General features: G+C 39.0%; 3 protein-coding genes across 10 annotated transcripts in view; all 3 read right to left on the reverse strand.

Moving 5' to 3' along the window:
- Nucleotides 1-269: 269 nt before the first annotated feature.
- eef1a1a (eukaryotic translation elongation factor 1 alpha 1a) lies at nt 270-5121 on the reverse strand. Of its 3 annotated transcripts, none has more exons than XM_043255511.1 (8): nt 4903-5121; nt 3207-3359; nt 2933-3112; nt 2557-2853; nt 1974-2124; nt 1622-1878; nt 1306-1540; nt 270-1082 (listed from the first exon to the last, which is right to left on the reverse strand). In XM_043255511.1, exons 1-8 carry the CDS (start codon nt 4996-4998, stop codon nt 958-960), a joined length of 1494 nt encoding a protein of 497 aa, XP_043111446.1. In that variant the 5' UTR covers nt 4999-5121; the 3' UTR covers nt 270-957. The 3 variants fall into 3 exon arrangements, with proteins under 3 accessions (XP_043111446.1, XP_043111447.1, XP_043111448.1); XM_043255512.1 differs by having other exon boundaries at nt 3207-3390; nt 4903-5059; XM_043255513.1 differs by having other exon boundaries at nt 3207-3425; nt 4903-5038.
- A 102-nt stretch (nt 5122-5223) lies between these two features.
- Nucleotides 5224-10055, reverse strand: slc17a5 (solute carrier family 17 member 5). 2 transcript variants are annotated; one of them, XM_043255516.1, is made up of 12 exons: nt 9895-10055; nt 8772-8959; nt 8401-8634; nt 8214-8301; nt 8049-8135; nt 7808-7926; nt 7527-7688; nt 6965-7097; nt 6699-6846; nt 6459-6549; nt 6052-6197; nt 5224-5354 (listed from the first exon to the last, which is right to left on the reverse strand). In XM_043255516.1, exons 1-11 carry the CDS (start codon nt 9980-9982, stop codon nt 6066-6068), a joined length of 1470 nt encoding a protein of 489 aa, XP_043111451.1. In that variant the 5' UTR covers nt 9983-10055; the 3' UTR covers nt 5224-5354; nt 6052-6065. The 2 variants fall into 2 exon arrangements, with proteins under 2 accessions (XP_043111451.1, XP_043111450.1); XM_043255515.1 differs by having other exon boundaries at nt 5224-6197.
- Nucleotides 10056-11039: 984 nt separating this feature from the next.
- Nucleotides 11040-20333, reverse strand: part of rin2a (Ras and Rab interactor 2a) — a 30104-nt gene continuing 20810 nt past the window's right edge. For all 5 annotated transcript variants that reach the window (XM_043255301.1, XM_043255303.1, XM_043255299.1 and 2 more), the window contains 5 exons: nt 18700-19953; nt 13982-14290; nt 13745-13876; nt 13488-13651; nt 11040-12812 (listed from right to left, as the gene is read on the reverse strand). In XM_043255301.1, the coding sequence (XP_043111236.1) occupies nt 12495-12812; nt 13488-13651; nt 13745-13876; nt 13982-14290; nt 18700-19953 (2177 nt within the window). In that variant the 3' untranslated portion in view covers nt 11040-12494. The remainder of the gene's footprint in view (nt 12813-13487; nt 13652-13744; nt 13877-13981; nt 14291-18699; nt 19954-20333) is intronic.

Raw genomic sequence — 20333 nt, forward strand, 5'->3', positions numbered from 1 at the left:
AAGTCCAAGCTGTGTGAAAGACTAAAATACCTTATCGATGAGTAGTTTGAAAAATAGTATGATCAGTTCTAAGTTAATATAGACTTTGTCATAACTTGTTGAAGTCTAAGCTCACAATACAATTCAGCAATTTCTTGAATATGAAAGTAAAAGATCACTCTCTCTCTCTCACACACACACACACACACACACACACACACACACACACACACCTGTATGGCTTTTATATAGTGTACTGTTCAGGAGAGAAATTACCACAAACAAAATTATTATGGTTGAGACTTCTTTAATATGACATGAAAGCTTTTGTTTTTTATAATAAGGTGCTGTAGCTAATGCCAATTAAAGTCAACAAGTGCTTGTGCAGGGTTAGCCTACGCCAGTCAAAGTGCTAAACATAAAGCTGTCAGTGCACCAAAGATTGCATGAGCCCAGAGATGGGCTGATTAAGAGCTTCATTTTAGGTTTTCATTGTTCTGCAAAGCTAAACATAAAGGTTCTCAATGTCTACTAAATAGTGTCGTTTAAGTAGCTCACCACCAGTGGATACTGAACACATGGTATTTTGCAAACAAGCACTAAAACAAGCGAAGACAACATTATGAGAACCAGGCTAAAACTGCACTCCAGAGCAGGAGAGGTCAAACCTGTCAAGATTTTAAAAATCACATATGGTTTCAACAGCTATCATCGAAGAGAAAAGCACAACTATTAAAAACACTATTAAATAAGTTCAATGGTTTGGATGTAAGACTTACAGTACGAGTCAACATACAAATTGGAGTTATCTAAAGGACTGCTTTTGTTAGTAATTTTTTTCCTTCTGATACTTTTGCGATGCATTGGAACTATTAAGCAGTCTCTGACTATAGAACCTAAGCAGCCAATAGGATAGAAGAGCTGGATGACCTCTGCTTTTCCATATGTGTCTCTGGAGTTGGCAGTCAAACACAACATTCATTTGGCCTTCTGGGCTTTCTGAGCAGATTTGGTGATCTTTCCACTCGTCGGGGTCTTTTTCTCCACTCCTTTTATCACTCCCACTGCGACGGTTTGACGCATGTCACGCACAGCAAAACGACCTGCAAACCAAAAAACAAAAACTACGCAGGTCATCTGTGTTCATTCTGTCCATCATCCGAACAATGATTGTGAAAATTGTTTGCCATGGCTTTTAGGTGTTCATAAGAGGAATAACAAGCTGTCAAGAAAAAATACTTAGTTACAGTAAATGATGTTAAATTACTTCATTAAAACTTCAGAGTATTTTGCTCCTCTGGTATGGGATGTTGGAATAGCACTTACCCAGAGGAGGATACTCTGAAAAGCTCTCCACACACATGGGCTTCCCGGGGATCATATCGACGATTGCAGCATCTCCTGATTTGAGGCTCTTGGGATTGTCCTCAAGCTTCTTCCCAGATCGACGATCAATCTTCTCCTTCAGCTCTGCAAACTTGCAGGCGATATGTGCAGTGTGGCAATCCAGAACAGGGGCATAGCCAGCGCTGATCTGCCCTGGGTGGTTCAAGATGATCACCTGATGGGCAAGAATGAAGCTTGTAATGACCGCTCAGGTTTCCTGAAGTGAGTAGTGAGAACAGAAGTTAACTGAGCTTACTTGAGCAGTAAAGGTGGCGGCCTCCTGAGGTGGATCGTTTTTGCTGTCTCCGGTGACATTACCACGACGGATGTCCTTGACGGAGACGTTCTTAACATTAAAGCCAACGTTGTCGCCGGGCAAGGCCTCTGAAAGAGCCTCGTGATGCATCTCCACTGACTTGACTTCAGTTGTCACGTTGACAGGGGCAAAGGTCACCACCATACCTGGCTTCAAAATTCCAGTCTCTACACGGCCCACGGGAACAGTTCCAATTCCTAGTCAAAAAAATTCATTTAATTCAGCTCCGGTTTGTTGGCGGTATAATGAAAAACCTGTAAAATTGATTAACATAATTTGGATAAATTAAAACCTCCAATCTTGTAGACGTCCTGAAGAGGCAGGCGGAGGGGTTTGTCAGTTGGACGTGTTGGGGGCTGAATGGCATCCAGAGCCTCCAGTAGGGTGGTCCCGGATGCGTTCCCTTCTTTCCGGGTAATCTTCCAACCTTTGAACCAAGTCATCTAAAGTAAAGATACAGAAACTTATTGAAGATTCCGATCGGGTTCAACCTGTTGGTATGTATTCATATTCACTGAAGAATTTCAGAATGATCTATGTACAATGTACAATTTAGGGTGAAAATGTAGTTGTGATTTTTCTATAAAATTACTATCTCTTATAGCTTCTCTTTTGTGGTCAGATGGTCAATACAAGTTATTTTATTACAAAGTTGAAAATATGATTATCATGCAGCATTCTCAAATGCATGTTATAAGTAACCCAAACAACATTTGCGTGGAGTAGCGTTTACTTCAAACCAAACCGCTGAGACAATGCAGTGCATGTTTTTATTTAACTTTATCACACTAACCCACATCAAATCCATTGCGGTTTTATTTTCATTATCCGTGCAGTCCTAATGCAAACAATGCTTTGCTTTCCATCAAACTTACATTAGGACTGGCCTCGAGCATGTTATCTCCATTCCAGCCAGAGATGGGCACAAATGCCACCGTGTCAGGATTATAGCCGATCTTCTTGATGTAGGTGCTGACTTCCTTCACTATTTCCTCATAACGCTTCTGGCTGTAACTGGGTTCAGTGGAATCCATCTTGTTGACACCCACAATCAGCTGCTTCACACCCAATGTGTAGGCCAGAAGAGCATGCTCTCTGGTCTGGCCGTTCTTCGAGATGCCAGCCTCAAACTCTCCGACACCTGCCGCCACAATCAGAACGGCACAGTCTGCCTGAGGGCCAGAGATTATAATTTTTTATTAATAAATAGCAGCTGCTAAAGTATATTTGCGGGTCTGTTTATTTTCTAACCTGTGAGGTTCCGGTGATCATGTTTTTGATGAAGTCCCTGTGTCCTGGAGCATCAATGATGGTGACATAGTATTTGCTGGTCTCAAACTTCCACAGGGAGATATCGATGGTGATTCCTCTCTCTCTTTCTGCTTTAAGCTTGTCCAGAACCCAGGCATACTTGAAAGAGCCCTTTCCCATCTGTAAGTGATGCACATAAACATTATATAACAGCGATAGTTTTTTTTTTTTAAACATGTATTAGTTGAAATGTCTGGAAATATGTTCACCATACCTCTGCAGCCTCTTTCTCAAACTTCTCGATCGTTCGCTTGTCAATCCCACCACACTTGTAGATGAGGTGGCCGGTGGTAGTGGATTTGCCAGAGTCCACATGGCCGATGACCACAATGTTGATGTGGAGCTTCTCCTTTCCCATGGCTGACGGCTTTAATTAAAGTGCCAATGTAACTGTAAGGCTTTACACAGACAGCAAACTGTCATGGCGCAAATTCTATTAAAGACATAAACTAAGTTAGACACGTTCCCTGGCTAGAGGAGGATTTTCATCCAATTTAAAACACTAATTCCATGAACTTAAGAAGTTGCCTTTTAATCACATGCTCTGTTCGTTCGCAGATCTCATGATAAAGTATACAATATAGTATTACATCACCGCATGCAAATTCCTAGATTATTTCACCCTCATGTCTTCCCAAGCCCATAAGACTTTCCTTCTGTGAAATATTAAAGGAGAAATATTTTGGTCATTCTTTTTCCACTCAATAAAATTGGATGTAAGGTCTCAAAAAGGATGTAAAATCATCATGGACAAGAACAACCTGCACATTCTTCAAAAGTTCTTTTTTTGTATTCTGCAGAAGAAAGTAAACCACACAGAACATCTGGCTAAACAATTACAGAAATCTCATTTTGGGGTGCAGTTTTGTTTTGTGCAATTCTCTAACGATGACCTATGCAATACCAACTCAGCAACATCTATGTCTCGCCGGGACTACAGAATTTAAATGTCTCATTATTTGAATGTCACTCATTGTACATTGAAAGAAAATTTGTTTAACAAATATGGCATTCACTACACCATCTCCTTTTTCTAACCTTAAGACCAGCACCGGCAAGTTTATCCTTTCAGGCTGTTTAAGCTTCTAGTTCTGCCAAATAACCAACAACGCTTTAACAGACCGGGCATGCCTTTCTTCATGCCTGGTACATCTTTGTCCTGCAGACCTCCATTTTGTAAAGATTCGCCTACTGATTTAAAAGACTGGCAGCCATTTGTGAGGCATTCATGTATCCGATATTATGAGAAGAAGAAAAAAAAAATTAAAACAGCTTTTTAAGCTAGATTTCATATTCCACTCAGGTACTGTGCATTGTGGTTTGCCAGCATCATGAACCCAAAGTTTATGATTATTGCATCAGCATCATTTCTAATGAGCTATGAGCTGTTCAAATGAATAATTCGTCAGGGACAGAATTCCAAGACGTTCCTTAAAGCAAGAGCCGGGCTGCCATTAGTGTAAGGAAGCTAATTCCCAGCTTAACTATAGAGGTTAACAGAAGGGCTATTCTTGTTAAGGTTACCTAATACAGACACATTCTTTAAAAAGGGCTTTAAATTATTCCTACGTCGCATCAGCCTGACGTGACTCCAGAAAGCTATTCCTCTCGGTGATAATTTGCTCTGAAACATTACAATCAGTCGAAGAACAGCAGGCGACAGAGATCATTCAGATGTCTAGGGGATTTAACAGTGCAATCCCTTCCCCTGCAGCTGCCGCCATGTTCTCCCGTTCCCAGCCTGTATCTAGCGCAATGTCGAATACAAGCATCAGTAAGGTCTACTACACGCGACAGCCGTTTAGAAAACGCACACATCGACAGCGTTCTTCATTTAGGATTACACCCCCGTTTGCTGGGTTCTCTTTAATTACACAGATAAAGATGCGTGTGAACGTGCGGCACTGTACCTGCGCGTGTGCTCGGGATACTGGAACGGTGCTGAAGAGACTGAGCGGCGCGTCTGATCCTGTTATAATACAGACACGACGGAAGCGACTGTGCATGCGCAGACACTACACCAGTCACCAAGGATGCTTGAGGTCACACTGCTATCGTAAAGAACTGGTTAAATAGTTTATTAACACGTTTAGCTTGAAACGTGTCACGTGCACGCAGACTGCTGCGACGGTTTTGAAAGGAAAATGCTGGTCGCGAGCAGATTTCTTTGAAAAAAAAAAAAAAAAAAAAAAGAGTTGATTTTAACAGTGAATGCGTTCACGTCAAGAACATAAACGAGCGCAATCGTTTTATTAGATCACAAGTATTTGACAGGTGATGGAGCATGTATTGTAGCATCTTGACAACTGACAGAGTATGCAACGTAATTGACACGGGTTCATTTGGTGGCACGTGGTAACAGCTGCACAAAATAGAAAGAAATAAAATGTAAACATAAATCATATGGTGTACAGCTTAACAATCTGACATGAGTTGACCAATAATCTCCCAAGGCCTATTGCCTCTGTATAAGTAAGGCATGCTGTGATAATCATAGGCCTACAATAAGGCATAATTCATAGGGATGTTCATTGCAAAATACTCCAATCGCTTGACGATCATGATTTAAATTTTTAAGATTCAATCAGATTTAACAAATGAGACGTGCTGTGTTAAGAACAGCTACAATGGGTCTCATGAGCTTTATACTTCATACTTTAAACAGTTCACAAGTTAATTCGTGGTTCTGTAAGTGAGTCAGATTAATTCAGTAATCGCTCTGGCTGATTCACACAGGTTTTTCATTCACTAAACAGAGTCGGCTCACAAGTGCATACTGGACTGCACTGGTAGTGTGATTAGAACTCAACATGACAGGAGGCAACATCCATGTTTTATCTTCCCTTATCGCACCTTTGTTTTAAAAAAAATTAAATTGTCTGAAAAAGCAACTGAAATGTAATACAGACATTACTGATAAAAAAATACCAAAAGTCACGGTTTGTTGGTATGATAAAAAAAACAACAACAACAACAACACTAGATTGTGCAATATTCATTAGTTTGCAAACCATATGCAACTACTGCTAAGATCTCTGCTAAGAGGTATGCCGTTTGACCTTTTGGACGTCTTTCATTGGATGTGTATTCTCTGGACAGCCCAAGGCTGGACTGTGCCCTTGCCAAATATTGTAAAGAAAACAGCTCCAAATATATTGATTGCCGCGGAGATGTAGAAGACAATTTGCCACTCTGGAATGGTGTTCTAGATTAAAACAAAATGTTTAAGCATTTGTTACTTCATCATCACAAATGTAAAAAATATCTTTCTTTTGAAACATTCCATGTTTGCATTTACGCATAATGAACACGTGATAACATGAGTGACAGGCATAGTATTAAAGTCAATTGCTTTCTTACAGCACCTTTCTTTGTTTTTGTAGCACATCACAATGGAATGCAGTCGTTGCATAAAAATGATAAAATTGTTTACATTTACATATAAATGCAATAAAATGTAACTTACAGATTTGGTCAGAGATCTTGCTATTACAGGGCCCACCATGCCAGGTATAGTAGCAAACGAGTTTGTGATCCCAAGCAATATGCCGGCATATCTGAGGAAAAGAGAACATTAAGGGGTACTTTGTCCAATTCCAACGATAATTGACTTGTAACATGCATTTCATGGTCTATGTCACAAGTTTAGGTCTATAGTCCTAAACCATAATTCATATACGATTACCAATAAAAAGCCCTGTCTTACGATGGAGCAATGTCTAAGTGGTTGATGTTAAATCCAGAAGCTGAAATGCCCCCAAGAGAGGAGGAGATGGAGAGGAAGGCTACAGCCAAGACAAAGTTACATCCAGTGTAGCCAGCAGCCACCAGGAAGACGGCAGGTCCCACCATTCCTGGACACATTCGAGACAGACACACTGACTTCATCAACAGACTTCACATCGCCAGTTCAATCATCCCATTAATGCATTTTCAAATGTAGTGTTCAGTGTAGATCTTTGAATGTCTCACCTACTATAGTGAATGCCTTACGCACAATTACAGTGCGGATAAGATATCTCTCTCTCAGGAGATCTGCCAGCTGTCCGCCCAGCAAAGCCAACAACCAACAACCAAGATAGGGCAGAGCCGAGAGCATCCCATTCTAAGAGGGAGACAGTTCACACTCACTTAACTGCAAACAGGCAATGATCATTTTCAGCTTTTAACTTGCTTTTATATTAAACACACTACTATACAAGTTTGGGTAAGTGCTATTTTTTTAAAGAAATTAATACTTTTATTCAGCAATTTTTCAATAAATTGATCAAAAGTGACCATGTATAACACTACTATGATTTGCAACTGTTTTTAACATTGATTATTATTAATGTTTTTGAGCTACAAATCCTAGATAATAAAACACTGAGTTAACACTAAAAACACTTTATTTATTTATATAGCTTAACGGGAAAAAATATAAATATCATATGACAATCTTCATCATCTTTCAAAACATTGAAATACATTTGGTAAGAATACAAATTCTTCTGATCATTAAAAAAAAGACGTGTGAGCCCCGTTCTGCACTCACCTGCTGGATGCTGAATCCAAGTATATCATTCATGTAGGTGGGTAAGAGAGTCAGCAGAGTGTAAAATGTCCAGTTGTAAGAGAAGTGTGCCACAACTATGGCCCATAATGGCATAGATTTGAGGATTGATGTCCAAGGGATGTAATCTGTGGTTGGGGACAACTGGAGCACAAAATGAAATTGCAATACGTACAATTAATGAGTCAACCATTATCTCTGTCTGAGAATTAAGATATAATTTAAAAGACAGGCAAGTATGAGATCGCTGTAACGTTGCCTACTTCATTTTTTAAAGATGCCATTATGTAAGCCTTCTCAGCCTCCGATATCCTTTTGTGTGAGCTGGGACTGTTACTGACAAAGCAAGCCCAAAGGAAAAACCAAAGAAGTCCGACAGCTCCTGTGGTTTGTGATAAAATGCACATTCAGAATGTATAGACATAAGCCTGTGAAATAATATTTAGCGTTACATTTTATACTGCTTGTGCGCATAGTTGACATGCAAACTATAACAAAACTTACCAAATATATAAAAGACGTACGTCCAGTCTAGGTAAAAACATATCTGGCCAGACAGAGGAAGAGCCACCACAGTTCCCAGCTGAGCACCTGTAAAAGAAACGGAAAAAGAAATAAAAGTACAATACACAAAAACTTATTAAGTTGTTACAAGTCAGAGCAGGTTACCTGTGTAAGAGACAGTGAGCAGTCGACTTCTCTCCAGAGGAGGTGCCCATGATGCCCACATCGCATGCATAGCAGGATAGGACACCCCCTGGATGCACAAGAATTACTTTTTAAGAATCTTATTTTCCATCTATGACAACGATGAATTAATAAATCCGTAATGTTGGTAACGAGTTTTGAGTTTTACCTCCCCAATGCCTTCCAACACCCTGACAGCGATGAGATAACCGGCTCCCAGATCAGCAGCTACTGGAGTCAGCAGGGTGAAGATCACAGTGCAAAGGATGCCGATACCAAAAAGCCACTTGGCACCATACTTGCGTGCTAAGTAGCCACCCGGTATCTGAGTAAGAATATACCCATAGAAAAAAGAGCCCAGGATCCATCCCTGAGTCTCTGAATCCCAGTCATACACACTGGCCTGGGGACACATTGAACTAAGCATGATTAACAATTCCAAGATGCTTAGAAAATGTGCTCTCACTATACTTAAAAATAAACAGTAAAACTGAAAGGTTGCATATACAATGTGCAAGAATATAAGGCAGATGCTCTTACAGTGTGATTGTGTTTGGGCACAGGGATGCTGTGATGGGGGCAGACGGAGGAACTGCTGTTGGCACCGGAACTGTTTTTCAGCATGTCCACCATTGCCACACTGAGGTTCACCCTGAGGGCATATGCCACAAAGAAGCCATAACAGGACAAGAAGGCCAGCCCGTATCGTGAGGAGCAGCAAGCAGGAGCTGGGAGAACAAACAGATGAAACGGTCAAACAGTGTTAATAAGATTCTCTGGAAAAAATGTACAATCATGTCTTGCCAAACTCGTGAATACAACATACAACAATACAATATAACTGTTGACTGAATGTGGTGATAAAAAAAAAAACTTTTATGTGTTCCACCTAAAACATGAATTATGAGAAAAATAAATAAATAATATATATATATATATATATATATATATATATATATATATATATATATATATATATATATATATATATATTTATTTTTTTTTTTTTTTTTTTGGTTTGGTTTGATTTCTGAATCAACATCTGAATCACTGAAACTACTTTTGTTGGACAGATTCGTCAATCATTATCTAACGCGTTAATTTTCTAAATAATAAAAATAATAGTAAACTTTTCATTGAAACAAAGTATTAGTACATAATATTAGCATATCATGATTTTACAGTTACAACAACAATTACTATACTATTAGGCGGAAAACGTTTTTTGGGCAGTTACCTGCATTACTAACACACTTCCTCCTTCACGTGACTGCCTGTTTTAAAAGCACATCTGAAAAGGCTCTTGAATTATTAATGTAGACTGCATCACATGCTGCGACACTTATATCACACTGAACGAATCAGATGAAGTCTGCACTTTTGGGATGATTGAATGACTGGGACATCTCATGAATACTAAAAACAAGTAAGGTTTTTTTTGTTTTTTTTTGTTTTTTAAAAAAACAAGCTGTTCTAGCAAATTGCAAGTTTATAGTACAGCTGAGCATTGTCAGTTAAGCACAATTATTACAATTACATTTACATATGTATTATTACTTTGTAAGTACTAAGATTATAGTGCATATGGTACCAGAGCACTTTTTGTTACGTGGCAGGTCGTGAATCTGCATAAAACACAATAGCCATTTATATTTTCTGCTACCTTTCTGAAGGTCTCCGGTGTCTTTCCGGCGTAATAAAGGCTGGACATGATCTTCAGTTTCTGAGTCTGACGCTGAATTCTCCATCATCTTGAGCGGCTGCTCTCCGGCCGCCTGACCAGAAGCACAATAACAACACACTCCGAATGCGGAACCCCTGCTTCGCCGTCAGCAAAAACACGTGTCATAATAAAGGTCCCGTGGTCTCCAGATTATATAACCAAAAATAAAGTAATGCAAAAACATTTTTTTGTTAAAATATTTTAACATTTCAAAACATGTAAAACAAAGCGAAACAAAAATTAAGAATATTATTAAAAACAATCAGCTCAAATATTTCTTAACGTGGCCGTTTTATATTAAACTATAACTGTCATGGTTTAATCAACAACAGAAGATCTTTTATATTATTTATATTATTTAGATTTTTAATATGATTGCAGCAATTATCCAGCAAGAGGAGCTAAAGTAGTATGCTTTAAAGACTTTTTGATAGTGCACCCTATAATTCCAAATCTATGAATTTCTTTGTTCTGACGCAAAGGAAGATATTTTGAAAGAAAGTCTGCAAAGATATATTTTACTATAGAAGTCAGTGGTAACACAGAACAGTCGGGTTTCAAACTTTTAAAAAAATATATATCTTCATTTGTGTTCGCCAGAGCAAAGAAATTCATACAGACTTATAACTACTCGAGGTTGAGTGAATGCTAACAGAATTTCCATTTGTGGGTAAACTATACCTTTAAGAAATTTCGAACGCAGTCAGGATTCATTCGTTTTGAATGATTTTAATTTGCATTATTATGTATTAAATTATATGGTTTTATATTTCGAAGCAAATTTTCTTTTTCAATTAACTTTAAATGCGATTTATGCATTAAATGCATTTTCTATCAGGTCAATTTAAAAATAATTAATGCAATATCTAAGGTGTAACAATGTGTTACATTTGTGTGTATAGGTGAGAAAGCAGTCAGAGGTGTCTTCTAATGCATTTGTTTTTACGTGGAATCAGTAATGTAGGAAGTACAAGCCCACATGGCCAGTGTAATGTATCTATTCCAAGAAAGAAACTGACAGGGTACCCAACAACCCGCTAATGCATAAAAGTAAAAGACTTTGTAATAAAAGAAGACAGAGCTGATAAATGTTCAACATCAATTTATTGTGCAAAAGAGTACATTTAAAAAGTCAAATACATAGAACTTACTAAAGAATGAGGATGAGCTTTTTTTTCCAAATGAATACACAACATTTTTGAATCAAGACTTTTCAAATCTGTGAAAAATTCCTGCACAGATTGCATATAAATATGTATACATTTAACAGACTTAAAATATCTTGTTAAAATACATTTCACGACTTGAAACATGTAGTTTGTGTTTCAGATGTGACTAGTGTTTCTATATTATTGTTACACGGGATTAGAGCATTTCAGCACCCTGGTCTCTTAAAAACAAAACAAAAAAAACAAAACAATGCCCCGAGTTTACATCAAAACATGCAAACATAAAGTACATTAGTAGAGCATGAAATACTTGGTAAGTTATTGCAGTTAAGAGGTTATGAGTATAGTTATGAATGTTAAAGAACTATTTTTCTCTATGTGACTTATCCATCTCGGTTTTCCCTGATAGCACTTTACAGTGACAAAAAAAAAACATTTCTGTTCGTTGACATTTTCTACCAATGACTCTAAACCTGCTTAAAACATCCACGTCCTTTATTTCTTATTTTTTTCTTACTTTCCACTGATCTTTCCACTTGTCCTACCTGCCAAAACCCTTTGTCTGCAAGTCAAATCCAAAATGAGTACAACAGAGATCCAGATTACCACAAGCCCTAAATGTTTAGCTTGTCAGTAGTACAGTATTTTAGAACAAACCTCACCATTTCCACTACCTCCATTACTACCGATGACTTTAACAAAACTTAATGATCTTAATTCATACAAAAACAATATGATAAAACATCACTGGCAACAATGCCTGGTTCTTATCATCACAGAAATTCATGCAATATCATAACAATAAATCTTATATAAAAAGAATGCAGTTTACCAGCAACTGCAAATAACAACAACAACAACAAAAAGGTTTACATCAGCAAACAGTTATCCACAGTGTCCTTAGGGACTGAGATGTCCATGTAACTGAATGAATGCTGAAGGATGGGTGTGTAGAATTCTGGGAGGCACAATTCTAGAGTGTGTTCGATGTGGAATGTGCAAAGCTTAGATAAACACCATTAACACTAAAATGCTCCTTTTCCTCTCTGCTGACCTGAATGTGTTTGAATATTCATGAAGAAATAAACAGGCACACTGTAACATTCGCAGTTTGAGTACGGCTGCTCTCTCGTGATGGTCGCGTGCCACTTCCCAAAATGTTGTGAAAATAGTGAAGACGGTGCATAAAAAAACGCTGCATCTGTCAGACACATCCTTCCTTCCCTATTTCCCTCTAAGCACATATTCCGCTTCCCTCCAACTTTTTTTTCAAAGCATTGCAGACATAAGCAGTGCTCCTAGGGAAGAAGTTGAATAAATGTGGCTGAGAAGGAGTTTCGAGAGGACCTGATGGAAACCAGGTTTGCTCTGTCAGTTGGGTGAGGTGTTGTCATTGGGCTGGTCTGAAGGGACAGTGAGGTTTTGTATCTGGCGGTACACGAAGTAGAAGAGTTGTGGCTGCGGGCGGCTGTGCAGTTCGGCCTTGATCCTCTGCGGGTGAGTGTCCGGGGCCAGCTGCTGTGTGGTTTCATCCATCAGAAGGAAAAGGGCGTAGTTCTCCGGGTCCGAAATTTTAAACTTGATCGCGCATATCTGACACACTTCCTCTGTTGTGGCGTACGGTTGCACCTGAAGGGTTTTTGCTGTGCAGCCGCTGCTTGCATCTTGCAGCGCCACCCGCAAGTAATTCTGAATACAGACGAGAAGAAATCTAGGTGTAAATCCCACAATATAACAAGCTTGGTTAAGAACTTACTGGCAAAATGAGCTACAAAAAGTCAAATAATAAGATTTTGGCTGAACCAGATGTTCATGTTTTCACAAAAATTTGTTAATAAAGGCCTTGTATAGGGATCCCAATGATCCAAATTCTAATTAAACACATGAAAGTATCTTTATTTTATACACAGAATTACAGTAGTCTAAACATAAGTAAAATATATATGATAAATATATAAGTGTTCAAACAACCATAATCTGTAATATGTAAATTAATGTTTGGGGAACTGTTGGGGAAAAACATAGGATGTGTAACAATATCTGCATAATTTATTAATCTAGTAATGATTATTAAAAAAAGAAGTTGGGGGAAGTAATGTCACTAGGTGCTTTTTCTTTGCAACTTTCAGAAAACTTTGAATCAGTTCTTCTCTGAATCTACTTTGCTGACTCCATCCATTTTTTCATTCCGATTACAACAAATCATACATCATTTTTGAGTTTGATTTTGAGTTTGTTTAATGAACAATGTGAACTTTTTTTTTTAAATTGCTTATTGTGACTCAATTTGCCAGCACATGTCGAATATATTGATGTTCCTAAAATGGCATTATTTTAAGGAAGAAAAGGAAGAATAGAATTTACCTGGAAATCATCCACAGTTGGAGCAGTTCGCTGTGTCGTGCGTCTACGGTGCCACTGGTGCAGTGTGTTACGGGTCTCAGAGCTCAGCACACGAGCTGCCTGGTCCTCCTGGAAGTTCTTGATGAGGGACATCGCCCCATATGCACTGGTCAGGTAATAGCCTCCTACAATCAGATAAAAATTGCAACATTAAAAATGTTTGATAACCGAGGAAATTTTGTAATAACTTCAAGCAGCTAAACCAGGGTCTAATGTACCTTCTCCATGAAGCAGTGATGGGTCCAGTAACTCCATCATGTACTCTATTTCAGCGTCCAGTTGTGGCATGTCACACTGGGCCATCACATACGTAAGCATGGGCAGGAAGTCATCTGCGCCATACATCCTTCCTGCCATTGTTAAAACAAAGATTGAAATCATGAATTGAAATCAAATTATGCATTATAAGTATTATGGTTACACTCATTTCACACAAATACTTCACGCTCCTGTACCTGAGTTGCTCTCCATTATGGTGTAAATGAGCTTGCACACACTGAGGAGCAGAGACACTTTCTTCTCTGGTGAGTACATCTTGCACATGTTGTGGAACTTGTGGCGAATCTTTTCTATGGCCACGGGGTCAGGAGGCAGAGCTCCATCCACACCCATCTCCTGGGGCTGCTTGGCTTTGGCCAAAACCAGATTCTCCTTCAGCTGCTGCCAAGTCCCACTGCTCACCTGGAAGTCCCGCAGAGCGGCCTCTATCACAGGCTTCAGAGGCTTCAGCACACACTTGTGCATGGCTTTCTCCATCACCTGATCTGTGGAGAAAAAAAAAAAACATATAGTAACTGTTTATTTAACTGTAAATTTTGCATGTATATAAGTATCAGGGTAAAGCTAAATGCAGTTTTCTTTTTAATTATTTGTTCTATTGTTATATTTTCTTTATATAAACCTGATGATCATGTTATTCCACATGACAAAAAAATCTAAATGACACCACATATGTCTTGGAATTTGTTATAGTGAATTCTGAAAACAGAAATAGTTACTATAGAAGGTAGAGGAACAGAAAAGTTGGAACATACAATCCCTTAAAAAACTGAACAGAATGTCTGTGGGCAAGTCTATTTCTGGATAAAAGAACTGTGACCATGAGTATATTGACTGGGATCTACAACGTAGTTTGTTCCATTTCCTGCTTTAAAGGGGAATACCTGCTCATAGTATTTTTACACCTGCTTTTCCAAAACTCTTCCAATGTTTACAAAATGTCTCCTGACAGCACAAGAGTCTCTGGTGTGCTCACATATGACTCAGTGCAGCAGGTTTTGTCTTGTAACTTTGATTGTGCAAGCAGTGTTTGAAATGATACCTAAACTGTAAAATCATATATAAACTTATGGGTATGAGTAACATAAATCATCTGATCTAAAGAACAGAATGTAATGTTTAATCAGGCTTTGGAAACTGCTGACAGCACTGCTTCTGTCAGCTTTACTGGACCACTGAGGGAAGCAACACTTTAATAATAAGTCATGACAACATACACACACGTTTTGGCAGCACTTTATACTTTTTTTTTAAATGAGAGCAAATCACACCAATACAATTTATTTTTGCTTTAAATAATTTTGATCTATTAAAAATGTAAATTAATGTGACCAAGTGTAAAACGATTTACAGTAATTCTATGTGAATATGCTTTTTGGCTAATATAAATAGCATAATGATTTGTAGGTAGACTGTTTCTTAGGAAAACACTGTGCGTGACATCCATAAAATGCTAGATGATTTCAAAATCACAAATTGTAACATGACAGTTTACACTTCATTTTACGCAAATCGTCTCAATCATGTGTGTCAGGATGACTCGAATGCTTGTGACTGTAACAGCTTGACAAACCAGTTCTACAAAATTAAGTAAACTAAAGAGATTTTTGAGATCCAAATCATCTTTAAAAGCTACAGTGGGGACTGTTGATAGCATTTGATAACACTTATGTCCACAACAGTAGACAACTACAGATACCCGTACTCCATTCTTAAGAAATTATCCATTAGAAGAAATATTTTTTTTTTTAAAAATCACAGTCATAGCCACTGTGCCTTACATCAGGGTTTTTCTAGAGATCTGACTTTAGCTTAAGTCCGACATCACTTTAACAGGTTCAGCTCAGTTGCAAGATGTGTTTACATGCTTGTAAGTCTCAAGAGAGAGCGGACAGCAAGACTCCTCTGACATTAGTAAGTGATGAAGTATGCTCTGCTAATGAAGTGTGGCACAGAGTCAAATGTTTACAGGAACTAAGCCAATTTACAGTTCCATTTAAGAGCTTTGTTCTGCGGAAGAACCGCAGACGTGAAAACGAAGGAATTGGGAGGGCTACAGATGTTTTTCCTGTAAAATAATATTTGATTTGATTTAATCTGTAACATGTAATACTAACTGTACTCCATTTTAAAAACAAGTAGCGACATGTACAATCTGAAAAAAATGCACTTATTGCTTACTTTAACACTATAATGTAATGTCAGTTGTGCCAGTTTTTTTTTCTTTTACATAGAACATTTGTTGTACAGCACCATTTTTCTTAAATAGCATTATAGTAATTTATTAGATTTGTAAAAATATTTTATAACGCAACATAGAATGTCTTTTTTCATTTTTATTATTTAGTACCTTCCACCCTTAAGAATATGATTGGACAACAGGAAACTACAGGGGAGATGGCGACAGGAATGTTTACAGGAGTTTGGCTCGAATTAGAAACACTCTTCGGTCAAGGCCACCTCTACTTGAAAGGCTATCTTTCAAGGCTTGTTAACATCCCCTCGAAACAATCTCCGGTCCTCCTCAGCATCGCTGCTACATAGCGCTCTTTCTGTCTCTCACGCTCCATGTCTACACTGCAGACTGGAAAATGAAGCCACAATGACAGGAGAAGTGAATCCACCGATGCTTCCCACATAAGAAGTACACACTAGCGCTCGGGTTAGGAGACAAGGCCACAAAGTACGTCACAGCACAGAACAAAAGGCACACACAAACTAAATCAGACAAACAAGAGCAAATAAAATCCCCCTCACAGTCCACTGACCCCTCCACATAAATGAAGTCTTTGAGGAAAACAAATGATAATAACTTCAAAATGACTCTCTACTCTCAGACGTGTTTTTAAGGAAGTACTCAGAATAGAGCCGAAGCACAATAACAACAAAATCCTTGGACTGAATTAATATTTCCAGACATCCCTCGATAAAGAGTGAGAGAAGAGAGCCGGAAAACAGACTTATCTCTATTTAAAAATAGAAGTTGACATTAATGTCAAAGGTCGTTAACTGTGCATTCAAGCTTACTTATATTGCTTTTTAAAGTCACAGAATAGGATTTTTTTCTTTATGCATGGCATAATCTCACAGCTATAACCCTTATTGTGCTGGGCTTGTTTAAACACAACAGTAACATAACAAAACCTGCCGGTACACATAGGCAGCTGCATCAGGTTAGGAGCTGAACAAGAGCCGTTTTCTCTACATTCTTGCCTGACACCCACATACTCAATGCCTGAATAAACAAGCAGGAGGGGTTACGGTGGATCGTAGAAGAGCTATATCAGAGAGACTGGCTCGTTTGGCTGAAGTTCATTCTAAACATCTGGAAAGTGATCTATTCCTCAAAACACATAGCAGAGCTGGATTTTGTTTACAACTCGTAAGAGAGAGACAAAGAGGAGGAGGATGCTTAGAGCGATGGATGATGCAAATTTCCTGGAGAACCAAAACACACTCCAGCTGAGCTGAGAATCATCCAACAAACTATCCTTGTTTACCAATGTGAACCAATTTCACTAAAATGCTAAAACTAAACTAAACACAATTTAACTAAAATGCTTTAGCATGCATATCTACTGGGCTTTTGCGGTTAGTTTGTTATTGTATAAAGTATATAATTGCTCGTTATGGAGTGTGAAAGACGTGTGGCCAGTTATACAAAGCCATACTAATGGATCTCTGCCCACGCATGAGTATGCCAGTGTACATCTCAGCTCAATGTGCCTTGTGTGTGCCGCTCACGCTGAGTAAAATGTCCAGGCCGAGATAAACAGACACGAGACACTCACAAGTATAACCTTCAGCATTAATTTCTTTCCCATATTTTATAGTTTGCAGTGTTACAGTGTAATTTTAGCATTCAAAATATTTCCCTTTTACATTTGTTGTTGCTTAATATATAATATTGCTAATATTTTTGCATTTTATTTTTTATATTCTGTTTTTTATTTGTAGTCATCCAATACTAGGAAAAAAGGGTCATATTTGTTGTGCCCTGAGCAGTGGGCCACAAGGTCCTTGTAAGTCAGTGTGGTGCCTCATTTTAAAGAAAGGTTTTGATTAGAAACAGTCTGTCAAGGCAACCGCAGCTTGAGAGACTCACTTCTAATGTTTGTTAACAACAAAACAGCCTTGAGCTGAAACATACATATCAATTCACAAATCCACAAATTATTAGTGCATTAACCTGTTTAACATACTGTTAACATAACTGTTTCAAATATCTGTTAAAATGTCTGTTTACAAATAGTCAGTGCAAATTTTAATTCCTCTTATCCTCTGAATTGAGAGTAAGTTAATTAAAATTAACAAGTTCATTAAATGCCTTAAAACTGCAGAGAATTGTTTTAGTGTTTTTAGTACTCATTGGCCCTGCCCCAAATGGCACATTTGATGTCTACTTGTGCTCTTGCTTGAAATCCATTAGACCTCAAAATGTCTATAATTGATGTACCTCAAAGCTCCACTTTGAAACATCAAAACACACTTTTGGAGGCTCCACAACAGACTAATATTGTACAATATATGAACATTTACAGCACAAAGTGTGTACTCGAAAGAAGGCTTCAATGGCTTATGGTGACATCTGGGACAGGGCCAAAGGTATCACTGCAAGAATTTGTAATGTGTTTATAAGGCAAGACAAAATCACATCAATGCTCACTGGAACTTGATTCAGTTAGGCATTTCATTAAAACAACTTAGATTAACAGTTTGCAGGTACAGTCTTGTACATATGACATACTTGATAATGTAAGCTCGCACTTGATTAAAACACGTGTTATAACACATAATAAATTTGCCCTCCTGTATATGATCATTGGCACCAGAGCAACAATTCAATTTCCCTTTCTTAGCAGGGAACATTTTTACTGAAGGAAGGAAGCCTTACCTATTTGATCCTCTGGGATAAGGGACTCAATTGGCGGGTCAAGCTCTGAGCTCTGCAGCAGGTAGGACTTCATCTGAGTCATAAACTGCCTGAGAGTCTGCAACAGGTCGAGGCCTGATGTGTGGCAGCCACGGTTCTCCTGCAAGAAGCTCACATAGTCCTGCACCAGGCAGCCAAAGTAAGTCCCTTTATCCCTGGATTGCTCGACAATCTTCCGAATGGCTCTCTTTTCGGGCGTCATTAAAGAATTGAGAACGCTGCTCATCTTGCGTAATTGTCCTCTCAGGGCACGAGGCAGCACGAACGTACCAGCGCCATTCTGCTTCTTTGACTTGAAGGGTGGTGGCACCTCCTGGTCGCTCTCCAAGTTAATGCCATCGTCTTCTTCCTCTTCTTCCTCTTCTAGGCTGCTGTCCCCAGTGGGCCGCTCGGTTCTAGAAGGACTGGCCTCCATGGGCATCGAGAAGCTGTGGGTAAAGTCGAGAGAGTCTGAGGATGAGGTGGAGATGCTGATATCACTCAGACGCTCTCGTCCGGTGGAGCAGCGCTCATCTGCAGGGCTGCCGTTCTCCAGGGCAGTGGAGTTGCGTGAGGACAGCTTGGCCAAGCTCCAAGACACGGCTTCCTCAATGGTCTGGTCGTCCAGGGCCATGTGGCAGCGGAGGCCGTCTGCATCGAGCAGACCGGAGGAATTCTTACTGCGGGATGTGGGCACCAGGATGGGTTTACTGAACTTTTTGGGTGGGGAGGATGAGGGTGATAGGGAACTGAAGGATGATCCCAGCCTCCCCAGCAGGCTGCTCTTTTCCTGAGGGGTTTTGATCCAACAGACCGTCTCAGGCATGGTCTTCTGTTTACGAAGAACTGCTGATCTCCCAGAGGCAAAGCGGGGAGGTGGGGGCCGAGGTGGCGGCGATCTCTCGCTTTTGGATCTACTCACACTTGCGTGTGATTTGTTTTGTGTGCTTTTTCCGCTGCAAAAGATGCTGTCTTCCCTGTTCTTGTTCTTGTCTGGGGATGATTCCTGCTTTTTAGGTGAAGGTTTAGTTTGGTGTGTCTGCAGGAAGAGGGGATTGATGAAGCACAGCGCTCCGTTGGATTGACTGCATTCAAGTTCAGAAGGGGTCCGTGTAAATGGGATGGCCGGAACTCTTGGGGATAACCACTGTTTTAGTCTGTGTTGTGAAATTTCATACTCAGTCTCCCCAGACACAGAAGACTTCCTCTTATTGCACAGTTCAGAGTCCCAGAAACCTGCATGAAAAATACACAATGAGATTCCATTTAAATAAAACATTACATTTAGATAAATAAAATACAATTTCAACTCATTCTCTCAATTTGCTGAACTAAGACAGCATTTCACAAAAAGACAGCTGAATCATGCTTTTCACACAATCACAAAGGTTACCGAACAAACAAATAAAAGAGGAAGTAATTTCAGAGAATTCCAAATATCAAGCTACAAATTCATGTGATTGACAGAAAGGCTAAAGAATATCAGCAGACACTCTAGACAATGCTTCTGAAAGGATTATCCTACAAGTTCAAGCACTGGCATACTGAACACACTAACATAACAGTGTGCGCAAACACAAAACCACAAAATTCCTTGACAGAAACTAAGGGAAAGA

The sequence above is a fragment of the Puntigrus tetrazona genome, chromosome 13, assembly GCF_018831695.1.
Source record: "Puntigrus tetrazona isolate hp1 chromosome 13, ASM1883169v1, whole genome shotgun sequence".
NCBI classification, from domain to species: Eukaryota; Metazoa; Chordata; class Actinopteri; order Cypriniformes; family Cyprinidae; genus Puntigrus; species Puntigrus tetrazona.

Bases quoted from the DNA above. Each gene is read 5' to 3' on its own strand.
- eef1a1a (XM_043255511.1), bottom strand. From the start codon at position 4,998: ATGCACAGTCGCTTCCGTCGTGTCTGTATTATAACAGGATCAGACGCG. The intron at 2,125-2,556 runs GTAAGTTTGATG...TCTTTACTTTAG, and splicing joins TGCTCGAGGCCAGTCCTAAT to ATGACTTGGTTCAAAGGTTG. The intron at 1,083-1,305 runs GTAAGTGCTATT...TTTGGTTTGCAG, and splicing joins TTCAGAGTATCCTCCTCTGG to GTCGTTTTGCTGTGCGTGAC.
- slc17a5 (XM_043255516.1), bottom strand. From the start codon at position 9,982: ATGATGGAGAATTCAGCGTCAGACTCAGAAACTGAAGATCATGTCCAG. The intron at 8,302-8,400 runs GTAAAACTCAAA...TTGTGCATCCAG, and splicing joins TGTTGGAAGGCATTGGGGAG to GGGGTGTCCTATCCTGCTAT. The intron at 7,098-7,526 runs GTGAGTGCAGAA...TCTCCCTCTTAG, and splicing joins TTGGATTCAGCATCCAGCAG to AATGGGATGCTCTCGGCTCT.